This window comes from Rhinolophus sinicus, linkage group LG13, assembly GCF_036562045.2.
Source record: "Rhinolophus sinicus isolate RSC01 linkage group LG13, ASM3656204v1, whole genome shotgun sequence".
NCBI lineage: Eukaryota > Metazoa > Chordata > Mammalia > Chiroptera > Rhinolophidae > Rhinolophus > Rhinolophus sinicus.
In genome coordinates this window covers 42,119,734-42,138,857 of record NC_133762.1, presented here as the reverse complement: position 1 = coordinate 42,138,857, position 19,124 = coordinate 42,119,734, and the positions used below count along the sequence as shown (strand labels likewise).

Sequence of the window (19,124 nt, the reverse complement as noted above, 5' to 3'; positions counted from 1 at the left end):
TCGACGCAGTTCGTGTTCGCTATTTTCACAGACCCAGACATTGAGGCGTGGAGTTCATTACTCGTTCAAGGTCACAAGGTTGGGCAGGTGGTGGAGCCGAGATTCTCCCCAGGCACCTATGCTCGCGCAGCCTCCTGCCACCGCTACAGGAAGCGCCAAGCGGCCCCAAAGCGTAATTCCCACCTGTAGACCCCAGCGCAGAAGGTGGACCCGCGGTGGGGGCCAATGCGTAACTAATAGGCTTCCCGGGGTGGGGGGCAGGTTAGATGTGAACCCAAGGGGCCCGATTTTCTCTGGCAGCGCCAGAGGAGGATCTAATGGTTGATCTAGCCATGGGTTTTGGTGGCCAGGGCCGAGGAAGGTGTCCGGTGACCTCAAAACCCAGTTATGAAAGTATCTCCTGCCCATTGGCGGTTTGACTCATGTGGTGCCAATGGCATCGTATTGTTTAGTGTTTCTTTGATGATCTGGGAGGCTGAATCTGTCACTAGTTTAAGCTGAGCATCTTCTAATTATCTAATCACTTTCCAGCGAGCCCGCTTTCCTGGAACGAGGCAGGAAGGTTGTATCCAAAAGAGTGGGCATAAGCAGCTTTTGCATCCCATCTCCCCAGGTAGATGAGATGGTCTTTAGCTGGGAGGCGTGCAGCTTGGGAAGGCAGGAGCTGAGGCCTTACACCCCTTCACGAGCAGCCCCAACCAGGGCTCAGGGGGTGGAGGTGGCCAAACAGAGGGACAGGGACCCACGTGTGGAGGAAGCAGATGGGAAGACCCCAGTCCCACCTGAGAGGGGTGATCTGGGAGGGAACTGTTACTTCTCCTCTCAACATTTTGCCCAGCTCCTTCTGTGCTGTGCCAGGCACTATGCTGTGTAATGGGCAGGACTGAACTTTCAGGCTCATATGCCCTGGGTCAAGGGTCCCACTCTGGACTTCCAAGGTTCAAGGCTGTGACTGGCCTCAACTTGGGGGGGGGGGGGGGAAGGGCTGTGAGGCCATCCACCCAAAGGACCAGAAATAGACCTGTCCTGAGGGTTGCATTATCAAAAGCAACCCAGCCGTATTATCTGCCACCACCACCCCACACACACACAGCTGGGAGGGTGTGTGGGGGTAAAGAGGGGGGTGTTATACTCTTGAATCCCTTGAAATCTCAGTCAGAAGATCACCTCTGTGCCAGTGAAGAGAAGTCAGGCCCACAGAGGGATCATCCGACAGCATCCCACATATCAGCTCTGTGTATCTTCTGGAATCTCCTTTTGCCAACTAGATCATAGATTATGTGTTCAATTAAAAACAAACCTAGTTAATAAAAATAAGCTAAAATTTTTTCCGCAAATATCATTGTAAGAGGATCAGCTCCTCCCATCCAGCCAGGCGCTGGTTACAATGACACTTCTGGGCACATGGCTCCATCTTCCCATGGAAACAAACGACCTGGCACTGGACTGTACATATCAAGCGCTGGGCTCAGTTAAGGGGTCTGGTGCTTTGCCAGAAGAGGAGGAAAAATTACCACATGCCTGCAAAATCCTTCTGCTTCTCCAAGCCTGTTCCCAAACAGCATCTTCTTTGTGGGACTAATTTTTCTGGTGCCTTTTCTGTCATGGCTTGTGACATATTAAATGGTTTTTAAACCATTTAATACTTGCTACCAAAAATTCAGGCAAAGGAGAAAATTCAAATGGTACAAAAAGGTAGTGAGAATACATTCTCCCACACTCCACAAACCTTCAGGACCCCTTCCCAGAAGCAACCACTGCTATAAATTTGTTGCATATCCTTCTGGAGATAGTCTCAGTCCAAGCCAGTAGAAACATAATGGGAGGCACAAATGCAAGCCACATATGTAATTTAAAATTTTCTAGTAGCCACATTAAAAAAACACGAGGGGCCGGCCCGGTGGCTCAGGCGGTTGGAGCTCCATGCTCCTAACTCTGAAGGCTGCCGGTTCGATTCCCACATGGGCCAGTGGGCTCTCAACCACAAGGTTGCCGGTTCAACTTCTCGAGTCCCGAAAGGGATGGTGGGCTCTGCCCCCTGCAACTCAGATTGAACACGGCACCATGAGCTGAACTGTCTCCCGGATGGCTCAGTTGGTTGGAGCGCATCCTCTCAATCACAAGGTTGCCGGTTCGACTCTGGCAAGGGATGGTGGGCTGTGCCCCCTGCAACTGGAAACGGCAACTGGACCTGGAGCTGAGCTGCTCCCTCCACAACTATGACTGAAAGGACAACAACTTGAAGCTGGACGGCACCCTCCACAACTAAGATTGAAAGGACAACAACTTGACTTGGAAAAAAAAGTCCTGGAAGTACACACTGTTCCCCAATAAAGTCCTGTTCCCCTTCCCCAATAAAATCTTTAAAAAAACAAACAAACACGAAATTGTAATATTTTACTTAATATATTCAAAATATTATCATTTCAATATATTAATATAAAATTATTAATTAGATATTTTACATACTTTTTTTCCTGGTACCAATTCTTCAAAATCCAATGTGCATTTTACACTCACAGCATATCTCAACTTGCCACATTCCAAGTGCTCAATAGCCACATATAGGATTAGAGGCTACCAGAGTAGACAGGGCAGGTCTACACATTTACAAGCATATGTATATGCCCATATTTTTATAAATATACAAACAGTATATGAAACATTGTTTTATACTTTGCTTTTTCTATTTTACTTGGAGATGGATTCATATTAGTACCATAATGGTATATATTTACTCAATTCCCTAATGCTGAACATTTAGGTTATTAGCTTTTGCAATGATGCAGAAGGGATACATTGAATGAATTCCTAAACAGGAACTGCTGGAAGGTGTGCATTTTATTCATTGAAATCTCTTTTTCCCTTTTCTCAATCTCATTTCAAGGTGACTGAACTAGTAAAGAACAAGGACCAAATTATTCATCTCTCTACCCATCTCCCTGCACCTTGAATAGGCCCCAGTCTCAGGTTGCCTCTGACCCCAGTATTCCACTTATAGGGATTTCTCTTAAGGACATAATAAAAATACACACAGATATATATGTTCATTGAGGCATTGTTAGTAACAATTAAACATGGAGTACAAGCTGGGTGTCCTTCAATATTGCAACAGCCAATGAAGGTGCAATACGTAGGTAATACCTGCAGCCTTTAAAAATAACAGATACTGGGGGATAGAGATGCCTGTCACCTGGCAGGGACCCAATAAGTAATTGTTGACTATTGAATGATTGTATATTGGGCTTTCAAAAATGGTCTTTTGAAGAGAGGGTTCCTAGAGTAAAAGAAGTTTGAAACTCACTGATATAGATATTTATTGCCATGAAAATATGTTCACAATAGGGGCTACAAAATATTATGCTAAGTGTGGTTCTGTTAAAAAACAATATGCACAGAAAAGTGTCCTTTAAAGATATTATCCAAGTGGTAGAATTAAAGCTGATTAAATGTTTTTATCTTCAAAAATTTCTGTATTTTAAAATATTTTCCAAAGAACAGGTATAATTTTTAGATTAACTAAAAGAACATGATTTCACTCTGGCAGTTCCTCAAACAATTAAACATAGAGTTACCACATGACCCAGCAATTCCACTTGTAAATATATACCCAAGAGGAATGAAAACATATGTCCACACAAAAACTTGCAAACAAATGTTTATAGGAGCATTATTCATGATTACCAAAAGGTAGAAACAACCCAAATGTCTATCAACTGACAAATGTGTAAACAAAATACCATACGCATACAAGAGAATATTACTCAGGGTCGGCCCGGTGGTACAGGCGGTTGGAGCTCAGTGTTCCTAATGCCAAAGGCTGCCGGTTTGAGTCCCACATGGGCCAGTGCCAGATGGCTCAGCTGGTTGCAGCGCGGGCTCTCAACCACAAGGTTGCCAGTTCAACTACTTGACTCCCACAAGGGATGGTGGGCTGCGCTCCCTGCAACTAAGATTGAACACGGCACCTTGAGCTGAGCTGCTGCTGAGCTCCCAGATGGCTCAGTTGGTTGGAGCATATCCTCTCAACCACAAGGTCGCCGGTTCAACTACTCGACTCCCACAAGGGATGGTGGGCTGTGCCCCCTGCAACTAACAACGGCAAGTGGACCTGGAGCTGAGCTGCGCCCTCCATAACTACAATTGAAAGGACAACAACTTGACTTGGAAAAATCCTGGAAGTACACACTGTTCCACTTCCCCAATTAAAAAAAAAAATTAAAAAAAAAAAAAGAGAATATTACTCAGCCATTTAAAAGAATGAAGTACTGATAGATACTACATCCTGGATGAATCTTGAAAACATGAAAGAAGCCAATCATAAAGGACACATATGATTCCATTCATATGAAATGTCTAGAACAGGGAAATCTATAAACAGAAAGTAGATGAGTGGTTGCTCAGGGCTGGGGAAGGGGCAGGGGATGGGTAGGGAAATGATAGCTAAAGGGTATGGGGTTTCTTTCTACGGTGATGAAAATGTTCTAAAATTGACTGTGGAAATAGTTCCACATGCCTGTGAATTGAATATTTTAAATGGGTGAATTTTATGGTATATGAACTATATCTCAATAAAACTGTTGAAAACAAAAGCATATGTTATGGAATATTAGGGGAGAGATGAGGTATTTCTCTTGGATCTACGAACTCCAAGTGTCCTCAAATGGCTGGACAACCTCTTTCCTGCTAACTGCAGCTGCCCTCCATCAAGAGGCCCACAGTGTCTTCCACTTCCAGGCCCATCCCTGGTGCCATACAAAGAGCACTGGTATAGCCACTTTCAGGACAGAAAAGAAGCGACACGTGTTGATGGCATAGCCATTTCCAGACACCTGGTCTACCTGCTGCCTGTAGCAGTGCACAGGGCCCATTTTCACTCCATCTCAACTGATCTTTACCTGCACCAATCCACCTGGAACCCTGGGATCCCCCGCCTCCCTCCATAAGCCTTCTTTCCAATTCTCCACCTTACGGAAGTCCACAGTCCACTTTCTCTTCTCTTGGCCCAGGCTGTCAAAAGCTGCCCTCTGGGCCTAATACCCATTCCACTTACCTAACCACTATTCTTTGTGCCCCTTAGCAAGCTTTCCATTATCCTTTGCTTTTTAAAGAGAATGTTAGTACTTGCTTATTGAAGAAAACTTGGAAAATTCAGCAAAGTAGGAAACAAAAAGCCCACCCACAGTCCATTCACCCAAACACCCATTATTATAAGCCAGAATGGGTGAGGGGGCAGGAGGGGACATATGTCACACAGATGAAACCTCCAAAATGTAGACACAGTTTAATGAAGATGCATGGGAAGGAGTCCCCAGCCAGGTGGCACTACATTCCCCTTTGCACAGGGACCATACACCCATAATGGGCCAAGCACTTATCTGGCCCCTATAGGAAAAAGTCTCCCACATTTTCCTCTGGACCTTGTGATTAGAAGAATATTTTTTATATCTCTGGGGAAGCAAAGGACTCTCTAAGTAAAACACAAATCCCAGAAGCAATACAGGAAAATTTTTGTTTTTTTAGATTCCACATATAAGTGAAATCATATGGTATTTGTCTTTGTCTGATTTATTTCACTTAGCATAATACCCTCTATTTAATGATTTAAAATTTCTCATACCTAAGACTCCGCAGGCTAAGTTGAAGGACAAGTGGCAGACAGGGAGAATATATTTGTAATAACAAAGATTTTGCATTTAGAGGTGAAGAGTTCTTAGAAGTCAACAAAAAGACAAATATAGGAGATACATGGGCAAAGGATGTGACTAGAAAATCCACAGGATTCAAATGGCCGATACACATGAAGAGAAACGCACAATAAACCAGCAGTGAGTTATACTTTCTTCCCTTGGCTTCCAGAACACCATACGGGTTTGGTTTTCCTCCTACCACTTAAGCTGTTCCTTATGAGTTTCCATTTTTCTAAAAAATATATTATTTATTAAAGTATAGTTGACATACAATATTATTAGTTTCAGGTACACAACATAGTGATTTGACTTTTATATACCTCATGATATGAACACCATAAGTCTAGTAACCATCTGTCACCATACAAAGTTATTATGATATTACTGGCTATTTTCCCTATACTGTGCATTATATCCCTGTGACTTACTTATTTTATAACGAAGTTTGTATCTTTACTCCCCTCTACCCCTTTCACCCATTCCCCCACTCCTCTGGCAACCATCACTTTGTTTCGTTTTGCTTGCTCATTTGTTTGTTTTCTTTAAATTCCACATATAAGTAAAATCATACTTGTATGGTATTTGTCTTTCTCTGTCTGATTTATTTCACTTAGCATAATACCCTCTATGTCCATCCATGTTGTAACAAATGGCTAGATGTCATTCTTTTTTATGTCTCAGTAATATTCCATTATATACATCACATCTTCTGCATCTCATGAATTTCTTGCTAGTCCTTTCTTGATCCCTTTACCTTGGAGAGCCCAAGGCACTGTCCTTGGTTCTCTTTTCTTTGTCTACACCCACTTGCTTGAAGCATCATCCAGCTTCAGGTCCTGGCTCAGCCTATGCCCCTGGGTCACAGCCTTCCTTTCTGCATACTCCTCATGCTGATCAAATAGATTTTTTAAAAAACACTGCCATGCAGTCATTGTTTTACGAATTTGTAATTTTTATGTGGTTGGTACAGGAAGAGGAGGTTACAGGGATTCATGTGTCTATATGCATATGTATATAAATGACATTATTTCTGTAGGTGCAAACACATTTATGACTATATGCATGGAAAAGCCCAGAAAGTGACACACTGAGATGTTATCAGTGTTTATGGATTGTGGGATTACTATCAAATAGATTTTAAACTCTGGTGTTGCTTATACAATAACCCAAATGTGTAACAATAAACTACACAGATTAGAGTTCATCCATAATTGGAACAATATACAACCATTAAAAAGCATGTTGGCAATACTTTACCAATATGGCAAAATTCTCATCACTTGATGCCAGGTAAAACAGCAGGAGATGCCAGCTATATAGTCAGCACAGTCTGATGCCAGTTTTATGCAATGAATTTCAAAAAAAGAAAACTGCAGACACCTAGAGAAAAGACTGGAAGGAAATGTATCAAAATGTTGCCTGCGAATCTCTCCAGGTGTTGGGGGTGAAAGGTGATTTCTAGTTTCCTGTATTTTTCAGTTTCCAAAATAAAAAGTGGGTTATTTTTACTTTAATAAAACAACACAAAACATAGTTATTATTCATAAGCAACAAATCGCTTCCCACCGGGAGCAGTGGCCTGGCACCACCTCCCTGCGCGCTAGTCACCGGAAGCCCAAGCTCTGGCCCGTCCCGCAGGCCGCAGCGCCCCCCCGCGGTCGGTCCGGGGCGGCGGGGAAGGGGGTGGGCGCGGAGGGCGGGGAGGCGGCGCCGGGCGTCCCCGCGCTTCCCGCGAGATCCCGCTCCGCCCGCTCCGCCCCGCTCGCTTCGCTCCTCGCTCCCCGCGCCGCGGCACTTCCTGCCTTCCGCTCCCGCGCCGCCCGCCCTCGCCTACGTCCTCCGCCTGCTGCCCGTCGCCCGGCGCCGCGCCCGCCGGCGCCCCCGAAGGTGCCCCCGGCCCGGCCGGGTCGCCGCGCCGCCCGCAGCCCCGCGAGCCGCTTTGTCTCGGGCGGGGCGCGCGGGAGAGGCCGCCAGGTGCCCCCGCCGCGGGCGGGCCCCCGCCCCGGGGCGGCGGCGGTGGCGCCGGGCCCCGGGGCGGGGGGCGCGCCGGGATGGGCCCCAAGCGGCGGCAGCTGACGTTCCGGGAGAAGTCGCGGATCATCCAGGAGGTGGAGGAAAACCCGGACCTGCGCAAGGGCGAGATCGCGCGGCGCTTCAACATCCCGCCGTCCACGCTGAGCACCATCCTGAAGAACAAGCGCGCCATCCTGGCGTCGGAGCGCAAGTACGGTGTGGCCTCCACCTGCCGCAAGACCAACAAGCTGTCCCCCTATGACAAGCTCGAGGGGCTGCTCATCGCCTGGTTCCAACAGATCCGTGCTGCTGGCTTGCCTGTGAAGGGCATCATCCTCAAGGAGAAGGCGCTGCGGATAGCCGAGGAGCTGGGCATGGACGACTTCACTGCCTCCAACGGCTGGCTGGACCGCTTCCGCCGGCGCCACGGAGTGGTGTCCTGCAGTGGCGTGGCCCGCGCCCGTTCGCGCAGCACTGCTCCCCGGGCCGCAGCAGCACCCGCCAGCCCACCTGCGGTGCCCTCGGAGGGCAGCGGAGGGAGTACGACGGGCTGGCGCGCTCGGGAGGAGCAGCCGCCGTCGGTGGCCGAGGGCTATGCCTCCCAGGACGTGTTCAGCGCCACTGAGACCAGTCTATGGTACGACTTTCTGCCTGATCAGGCCGCGGGGCTGTGCGGCAGCGATGGACGGGCGCGCAGGGCCACCCAGCGCCTGAGTGTCTTGTTGTGCGCCAATGCTGATGGCAGCGAGAAGTTACCCCCGCTAGTGGCGGGCAAGTCAGCTAAGCCCCGTGCAGGCCAAGCCGGCCTCCCCTGCGACTACACCGCCAACTCTAAGGGTGGTGTCACCACCCAAGCCCTGGCCAAGTACCTGAAGGCCCTGGACACCCGCATGGCTGCAGAATCTCGCCGAGTCCTGCTGCTGGCTGGCCGCCTGGCTGCCCAGTCCCTAGATACCTCGGGCCTGCGGCATGTGCAGCTGGCCTTCTTCCCACCCGGCACGGTGCAGCCGCTGGAGCGGGGAGTTGTCCAACAGGTGAAGGGCCACTATCGTCAGGCTATGCTGCTCAAGGCCATGGCTGCGCTGGAGGGCCAGGATCGCTCAAGCCTGCAGCTGGGCCTCATGGAGGCCCTGCACTTCGTTGCTGCGGCCTGGCAGGCAGTGGAGCCGTCGGACATAGCTGCCTGCTTTCGTGAGGCTGGCTTCGGGGGTGGCCCAAATGCTACCATTACCACTGCCCTCAAGAGCGAGGGGGAAGAAGAAGAGGAGGAGGAGGAGGAGGAAGAAGAAGAGGAGGAAGAGGAGGGTGAAGGGGAGGAGGAGGAGGCAGAGGAGGAGGAAGAAGGCGAGGAGGAGGAGGAAGAGGGGGAAGGAGAGGAGTTAGGGGAGGAAGAGGAGGTTGAAGAGGAGGGTGATGTTGATGACAGTGATGAAGAGGAGGAGGAAGAAGAGGAGGAGAGCTCCTCTGAGGGCTTAGAGGCAGAGGACTGGGCCCAGGGGGTAGTGGAAGCTGGTGGCAGCTTTGGGGGCTATGGTGCCCAGGAGGAGGCCCAGTGCCCTACCCTCCATTTCCTAGAAGGTGAGGAGGACTCTGAGTCAGACAGTGAGGAAGAGGAGGACGATGAGGATGACGAAGATGACGAAGATGATGAAGATGAGGAGGAAGATGGTGATGAGGTCCCTGTGCCCAGCTTTGGGGAGGCCATGGCTTACTTTGCTATGGTCAAGAGGTACCTGACCTCCTTCCCCATTGACGACCGTGTGCAGAGCCACATCCTCCACTTGGAACACGATCTGGTCCATGTGACCAGGAAGAACCACGCCAGGCAGGCAGGAGTTCGGGGTCTTGGACTTCAAAGCTGAGCCACAGGGCCTAGCCATGCCCTTGACCCAGATGTGGCAGCATCAACCCAGGGCAAAGGACTCTTTGGGCAGCTGTTGTGGATGGAGCCAGAGTGGGGAACCCCAGATCCTTTAGTGATGATCCCCAGGCCCTGTGACAGGCCCAGTCACCTTGGTAGGGCCTGGGGCTGGGGTCAGCCTCACTACCTGCTTATTGCCTCTTTCTCAGAGTCCTCTTTCCTCCCCATTTGCCCCTGGGCTTGGGGGATCAGGTGGGGAGCTGTCCGGTGCTACCACACCATGCCATCAGTGGACTAGGTCATAGCAGCCACCAGGGATGGGCCCTGGAAGCTCCCGGCCAGAGAGTGCCTCTCCCCTCTGCCGTCCACACCAGGTCTTTGGTGGGGGGGACCCCAAAGCCATTCTGGGAAGGGCTTCAGAGGAAGGTCCAGCCTAGGCCCCCACAAGGCTGGCAGCCCCCATCCCCTCCCCCAGGCCGCCTTGAGAAGCACAGTCTAACTCACCACAGGCTCCCGAGCCTGCCTCTGCCTGCTTTCCCACCTCCCCAATCTTTTTCTCTGGCCCAGTCCATGTTACTTTGGCCCTTGGTTTTCTTTCCAGATTGGAGGTTCCCAAGAGGCCCTCCAGGGGAGTGATATTGGGCATTTCCCTTGTGGGCAGCTGCAGGCCCCATGCCTCTCCTCCCTCTCTGGCAGGGTTTTATCTTGGGCAGGGGGCCTGGGGCTGGGCCCAGAGTCCAGCCATCCAGCCACTCCTTTCCCAGTCTGAATTCAATAAATCCGTCCACCCCCCTTTTGTGGGGGTGAACGTTTTAACAGCCAAGGGTGCATCCTTCATGGTCTGGGCTTGTGTCTGTCTTGGGGACATGTCCTTTCTTGGTTCCCTTTGGTCCTTTGCTGTGGTGGGACCTGGAAGCAAATGTTGAGAGGGTGGCAGTAGCCTAAGCCCTGACTAGGGTGAGGGGCCACCTCCATATCTAAATGTTAGGAGGTGCATGTTAGGGGAGGCAGGTGCATGGGCTTGGGTTTGAGGAAACTGGGCCTTGCAGTGCTTTGGGGTTAGAGAGAAACTTGGGATCAGTTGGCTGGGAGAGGAGGGAGGGAGTCTGTGTTGGGCCAAATTAAACTGTAGGCACCTGGGAATTAGGCCTATCAAGGTTCATTAAAGAAGGTCCTTGCAGGAGTGGGACCAGAGGGCAGAAAGAAAGGGGTGTTGGAGCAGCTCCTATAGTCCAAGTTGGAGTTTCAGGGGCCCTTGGTTTATGTTTGGTGCCTTAAGAGGGAGCCCTTTAGGCCTTTCAGTAATTGGCTATCTTTGGGGACAGTGGCAGAAGGAAGGTGATATTGCTGGGGACAGATTGCACCCCTAAGAGGCTAAAGATGAATTGGCAACTCCCTCTGCAGTGCCCTCCAGTCCAAAGGTGAAGACAGGCCCCTCACTGATCCTGCACCCTTTCTCTTTTCAAGGCCAGCCCCTGCCTCCCTGGCCCTCCAGCACTGAGGCCCTCAGGCCCCAGTGGTTCCAGCCAGGGGAGGGCCTGAGCTTGAGCTGGGCAGGCAGCTCTGGGCCCCAAACCGGTTTTCCCACCTTGACTAGGGCTGGCACATCACCCCATGGTTCCCTCCCCCCCACACCTCCTTGCAGTTCTTCCTCTCTCCACCTTGGAATGTTAAGGGGGGGATATCCAGGTTGTCTTTTTTGTCTCTTGCCTGTCCTGGGTGTGGTCCTTCTGGAAAGGCAAAGCCACTATGTGTTAGTTACTTCAAAACAAGAGGGTGGAGTGACTTGGCCTTTCACACTCCTGGCACACAGGGATCCCTTTTAGGCCTTGAAGGCTTCAAAGCTAAGAGCAGAAAGCAGTTGGAAGTCCACTTACCATCACCTCCTCCCCCAATCTGAGCCCTGGAGAGGACATGAGAAAGTCATGAGGAAGCCCACCTACCCCTGGCCTGCTCTGGAGTAAGTAGGTGGGAGCAGTACCCTTCTCCCAAGGTGCTCCTGGCCAATCCAAGTCCCTCATCTCAAATAAGGGAAATCGCTTCCATTTGTCTCCTGCCTAGAAGAACATCTCTTTTGCTGAAACAGATCATCTCATTGACAACACCAACTGATGTTAATAGGACTCTTGCCACGTGCCAGGTGATAACGCTATGCACTTTAGATGCTCACAAAGCCCCTATGAGGTAACAGACAGGGAAGTCCAGTAATGTGCCCAAAGCTACTCCACTAGTCTGTGGTGGAAGCAAGCTTTCTCCCCAGGCTGACCCTAGTAGTGGCCCTGTACTGCTACTCTGTGTCCCTTGACTAAGGAAGAACCCATCTTCCTAACCCTCCTGAAGATAGTCCTCTAGAAATGGAACTGGTTACTGAAATCAGTTTCTAATGTATGGAAAAACTCTTCAGAGGGAGCTGAGGGGTGTGGAAGTGTCTACAGGAGCTTTTGCAGCTCTTATGCCTATAACCAACTCCCATTCCAGCAGTCCCATGCAAATACAGTTCTTATGTAAATACCCTTCCCATTCTCCCCATAAATCCATTGGGACAAGTAGGTGAGAACTATCCCCATTTCACAAAGGAGGTAATAGGGTTGTGACATGACCTGCCTAAGGCACTGACCTTGAGCTCTGGTATTGCCCCTGGGAGTCAGGGTTACATATTAAATGCCCCACCAGGACACTGCTGGGAAGAGGAGAGTGGTGATGGCCCAATGAGCACAGAACTTTGAGGAGGGGCCCAGCAAGGAGGGTTTGTATTGTCACACAGTTCAGATGGGAAGCAGCAGATTAACAATGGACACCCAGATAAATCTGACAAACATTGGGATGCTACTTTCATTTGGGACCGATCACTGAAAGATCCAGAAGGGGGATCCCAGCCCTGGGGATGCTGGTGCAGGAGTTCTGGGACCTGGTTGGCTTTGGCAGGTTTCAGAGTAGGACAGTGGGTGGTCAGCAGGTTGCGTGGATGCAGAGGTGATTTTTTCTTGGGAGGCGGGGAAGACAAGGCCACCTATAATCGCCCTTTCAAATCGGGCCTGAGACGAGGTAACATGGAAAACTACAACTCCCATAAGCCTCTGTCCCATCCAGAGTCAAGGATGGTTGCTATGGTTTCAGAAAACAATATGGCTGCTCCCAGCTGGGACAGGAGTCTTGGGTTTAGAGAGGCAGAAGCCGGTCTAGGCTCCCACAGTGGCGAGGGAGGAGGCGCTTGAGAGGTCCTGAGTTTGGGTCTGAACGCTGCACGGCTGGAACTGCCTGGTTTTGCCGAAGGAGCCAATGGCGGGCAGCGTGGAAGAGGAGGCGCTGCACCAGCTGTACCTGTGGATAGACAACATCCCTCTGTCCAGGCCCAAGCGAAATCTCTCCCGGGACTTCAGTGACGGAGGTGTGCGCCCCAGTGTGTGTGTGCGCCTGTGTGTCCACTTGTTTGTCCTGTATGTACTGTGTTGGGGTCTGTGTTCATACATGTCTCTCTATGCTTGTGTACATGTGGGGGTGTGTGTGTTGGGGGGTGTCTATCTCCTAGGTAGGACTTCAATTGGGAATGCGGGCATGTGTCTGTCAATATATATGACTACATGTTCTATACTTTATGCGTGAGTGTGTGTATCTGTGAGTGTGTGAGTCAGTGACTCCCTCCTGGGACTTTTAATGACTAAGATGTGTATCTGTGTATGTATTTGTGCATCTCTCTGTGTGTACATGCTCATTGTTGTATTCTATATATTGGCCTTGTGGGAGTCTGAGCGTTTGTGTGTTCATATGTGTATTGACACATTCTGTCCTGTATGTACGTCAGGGGCCTCTTGTATGTGTATGTGTTTCTTTGTGATTGTGTAGATCTCTGTGTGTCTAAGACTGTCTCCTGGGATTTTAATGACAGAATTATGCATCTCTGTATGTGTATATTGGTGTATATGTGACTCTTTGTACTTGTGTGTGTGTTGGTGACTGTCTCTTGGAACTTCAGTGATAGAAGTATGTGTCTGTGTATGTGTTTGTGCATTTCTATGTGTTTGTGTGTGCATGTGTGTGTCTGGGAATGTGTGTATCCTGTGTGTCTACACATTCTGTTCTATGTACATATCTGTAAGGGGATCTTATCCCATGTGTCTGCTTGTGTGAGTCTGTGACTCTCTCCTGGGACTTTGGTGTTGGAGTGTGTGTGTATCCATGTGAATGCCTAAGGTGGGACCCCAGGCTCCTGAGATGCTCTCTTGGAGACTCATTCTCTACTGCAGGAGCAGAGACTGCAGTTTTCATATGCCCTGAGCGAATGGGGAAGGGATGCAGCCCCTCTGGGGTATGCTGGAGGCTTAGTCTCTGGCTGATCAACTGATATCACTTCCTTGACCCCCTTCCCCTCTGCTCTACCATCTCTCCCTCTATATCATCCTTTCCCTTTCCTCACCTCCACTTCTCCACTTGGCCCCACCACTCTGCCATCCCTGATTTTCCCATCCCACCCATTTCTTCTTCCTTTCCCATCCCCCCACCTTCCATATCTGCTCCCACTCCCACTCCCTCAGTCCTGGTGGCAGAAGTCATCAAGTTTTACTTCCCCAAGATGGTGGAGATGCACAATTATGTCCCTGCCAACTCTCTGCAGCAGAAGCTCAGCAACTGGAGTCACCTGAACAGGTAGTAGAATATCTCTGCACAGTAGCGGGATCTCCAGCCCCTAACCTGGGATCCCAGGAAGGGCTGTGCCAGCCCCCCCACCTCCTATGGTCTCAGAAGCCCAGGCTGGGATTGTGTCGGTGGAAGGGTGGGGAGGGACAACGCAGACAGAATTGTCTGGTAACAAAATCAAGGGACTCTTCCATTGGGGAGGAGACAAGAAACTCAGAACACCCAAGAACCGGGCTCAGATATGGTGCCCTTCCATTCCCCCAGGGCTGTGCGCCCAGGACCGCTATTGCTGCACTCCCTTCCTTTTCCCCCACCCTCCTCACTTCATTCCTTGAGGACATAGTCCGCCACCCCTGTGCCTACCCCCAGGAAGGTGCTGAACAAGCTGAACTTCTCGGTACCAGAGGACGTGATGCGCAAGATCGCGCAGTGTGCCCCGGGCGTGGTGGAGTTGGTGCTCATTCCGCTGAGGCAGCGCCTGGAGGAGCGGCAGAGGCGCAGGAAGCAGGGCTCCGGTTCCTTACAGGTGCCACCCCACTCAGGCTTCTTCTTCCTCTGCTTTGGGGGAGCTCCCCAAGCTGCAGAAAGCCCCACCTTGGCGATAAGTGTGGAAGAAGGGTGACTGGCTTAAGGGAGTCTGGCCTGGGTGACCGTGGAAGAAACATGGGGCTCCTTCGGGATGGGCGAGCCCGAGCTCACAGTGGACCTGGGGGGGGCGGGTTCTTTCAGGAGCTGGCTCCTCAGGATGGCACTGGCTATATGGATGTGGGTAAGGTGACCTTTACTTTTCCTCCCTTCCAGAAGGAGCTTTCCTCCTGTCTTTCCTTCTATGGGGGGAGAAAAGGGGGGAAGACAGGAGAATAGGACGCCAGAACGGTTACTCCTCCACTTACCTCTTCTCAGGTTTGTCCCAGAAGACCCGAGGGGAAGGTGCCCCGGACCCTCAGGGAGAGGGGCAGCTCAGGTAAGGAAGCTGGGACTTCCTGACATCACCAGGCTGGGTGATCTCCCTACACAGGACTGGAAGCTCCTGGGAAGGTAGGGAAGGCAGGAACGGTGGAAGGGGGGAGAAAAGTCCTGGCCCAGGGACACTAGAAGGGTGAGGGTGGGGCCCAAGGTCTAGACCCTGCACTAAGCTGCTTTCTACTCCAGGGGAGGCCGGCTGCCAGAGCCCCGGCGTCCGGCGTATAGCGAGGCGCTTCATGGCGACCCGAGCTTGGTCCTCCAGATCGCTGAAAAGGAGCAAGAGCTGTTGGCCTCACAGGAGACTGTGCAGGTGAGGGCACACTGGGCAGGTGCGGGGAATTGGGACCTACGGAGGAGGGGATGGAGGGGAGCGGGCAGCTGGTCTGGACATCTGCGCTGCGGGGGGGCCCCAGGTCCTACAGATGAAGGTGAGGCGCTTGGAGCACCTACTCCAGCTCAAGAACGTGCGCATCGAAGACCTCTCCCGGCGGCTCCAGCAGGCGGAGCGTAAGCAGCGGTGAGCCACGGTTCCGCGGTGCTGGGACGCCCCAGTACCCGCCAGAACCCAGACACCACGACCGACGCACGAACGGACCCACGAACCGGCTGGCGGAGCCAGCAGCTCCAATGAACCTCTTGGGGTGCGAGTGCGCCCCTGCATTTGGTGTGGGGGTGAGCGGAGGCGGGAGGGGGGGCGGGGCGGGGCCAGGGGGAGGCAGCGGGACAGGAGCCCTCCAAGCGGAGCCCCAGGACTGAGCCATCTCCTTCCACTCCATCCGGGTCAGAAGAATGAACCGCTTTCCAGAACCCAGAAGCCACATGGAGAGACCTGGCGTGAGCCCCAAAGCAGTTTCCAACACCGACACCGGGGCGTCTGCCTTGGCGCTCCCTGTGCTGGGCCTTGGGGGTTGGTCCCCTGGTTCAGTTTGTAACCCTAGAATCGGGTCCCTGCCTAGCTGTGAGGACAGCAGTGTCTCCATCCAGGCTAGTTCTCTGAGCCCTGGGCCATGGGGGAAGCTGTCCCAAAGCAGCTGAGGAAGTCCCTTGCCCTTCCTGGGGGCTCACTTGGGACCCATCTGGAGGCTGGAGAGCACAGCTGCTGGAGAGGAAGGAATGAGGAGTGGGCTCAGCCAGGATTGGGGAAGACGTTGGCTGTGCCTATACCTAGACCAATCGTCCTCCCCTCCCATGGGGTACCACTGATAACGTTTGGGGTATCTGGGACAGGGCTGCCCTCCCCCCATTAAAGGTATTGTGCTCTCTTTCTTGTGCCTGTTTTCTCTCTCTGCCTGGATCCTTGTGGGCAGCAAGGTCTTGTCCCCCATCGCCACCCCTTGAGTGAAAGAGCCTTTTGGGTCTTACCTGGTAGGCAGCTGGGCCCTGGGTGCCACTGCTTGGTAGGTTGATAATATCACAGGGCTCAGGTCTTGTGCACTAGGGCAGCCTGACCTCAAACTCTGGCCTTACTTACACTGACCTCCAAACCCACCCTCACAATGTTCTCCACCTCTGTCCAAACCCATCTTTCAGTTTTTTCCCATATGTGGCCACAGACTCACCCTCAACCCTGCCCATGGACTGACCCCTAACTGTATCCTCCATATGATTCCCAACCCTGCCCACAGACTGATCCCAAGTCCTATGGACTGAAGACAAGTTTGACTCCCAACCCTTACCAAAACACCATGGCCATGGTGTGACCTTAACTCTGATCATTTATGGACTACCAGTAACATTGAACATTTGTAAATCCTGAGCCCCTGCAGTTCTGTTCCTGGGCATATACTTGCAATATACCCAGAGGCAACTCAAGCTCTGTGTTCTGTGTTCTGGGACACATGTATAGCAATGTTCACAGCAACATGTTTTATAACAACAAAAGAACCGAGAAGAACATGTGTTCATTATCTATTACCGTGTAACAAATTGCCACAAACTTAGTGGCTTAAAACAGCACACATTTATTTTCTCATATTTTCTGTGGCTCAAGAGTCCAGATATGGTTTAGCTGGGTCCTTTGCTTCAGGGTTTCTCATAAGGCTGCAATCAAAGTGTTGGCCAGAGCTGTGGTCTCATCTGAAGGCTTGACTGGGGAAGGACTTCTGGAAGTTATTGACAGAGTTCAGTTTCTTGTGGGTTGCTGGACTGAGGGCTTCAGTTTCTTGCTGGTTGTTGGCTGGTGGCTGCCCTCATTTCTTTGCTATGTGACCATCTCCAGTATGCCAGTTTACATCATCAAAGCCAGCGAGAGAGAGAGAGAGAGAGAGTTAACAGAGTCTGCCAGCAAGGTGGAAGTTATAATCTTATCTAATGTATTCACAGAAGTGACATCCATCACATTTGTCATTCTGTTTATGTGAAGTAAGTCACTAAATCCAGCACATTCAAGGAGAGAGGAAAACATGGGTGCGAATATCGGGAGGCAAAGATCATTGGGAGACATTTTAGAAGCTGGCTACAAGGAGGAAAAGCAATGAAAGATAAGATCTAGGATAGCGGTTACTTCTGAGATAAAGCAGGGGGCAGAGGCAAGAAGCACATGGGTAGATAAAAGATATTCATAATGTTTTATTTCTTGGGGCAAGTGGTAGGTTTACAGGTGTTAATAAGGGCTATTTATGGACAAGTAGGGAGAGAGTGACATAAACCAAAGATTACATGGAGTCCAATTCTATTTACCTGAGTTCCTAAAATAAAAATAAAAATTGATGACTACCCCTGACCTTGGTCTGTGCCTCTCCTTTGCACTTAGCCTGGTCTTAGGTTAACACTAGCTTCAGCCTGCCGTCTGCCTTCCCAAATTAACCACCAGCCTTGCACACATATTTACCCCAGCTCTAGCACTGTTTTCTCTCAGTGGTCTGTATTGGGTCTCCAGAGTTCTTTCTCTGAACCTTTCATCCATGGACAACACACAATTGTACGCTCCTGTGTGTGGAGCTGGTAGGAATGGTTTGTGGAGGGACTTGAGGACCAGGAGGTGGGGTAGGGCATGGTTCTGCCTGACAGAAGCACAATGAGGGCAGAATGCAGTTTCGGTGACTAGGGTCACCCCCTAACGGTCTTCTGACCTCCTCTATAGCAGAGCCTTGGGCCAGATCCTGGAGGTTCCTCCTCCTTGAATTCCCAGTCCCCATTCCTAGTATTCAGATATGCCTGAGTCTGTCTCAACCCACAATCATATCTCAAAACCCTATAGATCAAACCCCAAAAGCAATGGAGAATTTTACTGACTGTTTTCTGGGACTACATATGGAGGTGGATTATATCACACATTATAATTCTATAACTCTTCTTGAAACATCTCTCTTGTTCTCCAAACTTCCTTTCTGACATCTACTGCCATATTTCTTCCACTCTGCCTCTCACTCCCCTCTCCCCTTTCTGACCTCACACTAAATTGGATTTTGTCTGATTTATTCATTCATGAACTCTTCAAATGTTTATTGAATATTTACTATGTACTAAATGCCAGGAACACAAAGATGTATATGAAACATGATTTGTCTCCTCCAGTATTCACAATCCTAGAAAGGGAAAAGCCATGTGAAAAGGTGTTTAAATTTTTTGTTACCTAATGTTTTGAATAGATAAAACACAAATAATTTTTTAAAAAAACATGAAAATTGAAAACTCTCTTTGGTCCCCACACACCTCTAATAGGTAACCTTTTTCTTTAGTTTTTCTGTATTCATCCAGAGTGTCTTATATGAATACAAGCAAATATGCACATTTATTTTTATCTTACCCCCACTTTTTTTTTTAACAGAAAGCAGAAGCAGACTTTCTACTCTGTCCTGTATCTTGATTTTCCACTTAACTAGATATCTTGTAGATATGTGATGGTCAATGTTACATGCCAACTTGACTGGGCCACAGGGTGCCCACATACTTGGTCAAACATTGTTCTGGGTGTTTCTGTGAAGGTGTTTTGGGATAAGATTAACATTTAAATGGGT

At 50.3% G+C, this 19,124-nt stretch overlaps 2 protein-coding genes across 3 annotated transcripts; both read left to right on the top strand.

Annotated features, from left to right (window-relative positions):
* The first annotated feature begins 7,468 nt into the window (after window positions 1-7,468).
* On the top strand, window positions 7,469-10,387 carry CENPB (centromere protein B). Its single transcript, XM_019733724.2, has one exon. The coding sequence runs from the start codon at window positions 7,742-7,744 to the stop codon at window positions 9,563-9,565; it is 1,824 nt and encodes a 607-aa protein (XP_019589283.2). The 5' UTR covers window positions 7,469-7,741; the 3' UTR covers window positions 9,566-10,387.
* Window positions 10,388-10,532: 145 nt separating this feature from the next.
* On the top strand, window positions 10,533-16,427 carry SPEF1 (sperm flagellar 1). 2 transcript variants are annotated; one of them, XM_019733788.2, is made up of 7 exons: window positions 10,533-12,952; window positions 14,097-14,208; window positions 14,569-14,725; window positions 14,929-14,968; window positions 15,103-15,163; window positions 15,352-15,475; window positions 15,579-16,427. In XM_019733788.2, the coding sequence occupies exons 1-7, from the start codon at window positions 12,844-12,846 to the stop codon at window positions 15,684-15,686; spliced, it is 711 nt and encodes a 236-aa protein (XP_019589347.1). In that variant the 5' UTR covers window positions 10,533-12,843; the 3' UTR covers window positions 15,687-16,427. The 2 variants fall into 2 exon arrangements, with proteins under 2 accessions (XP_019589347.1, XP_019589348.1); XM_019733789.2 differs by lacking the exon at window positions 14,929-14,968.
* Window positions 16,428-19,124: the final 2,697 nt, after the last annotated feature.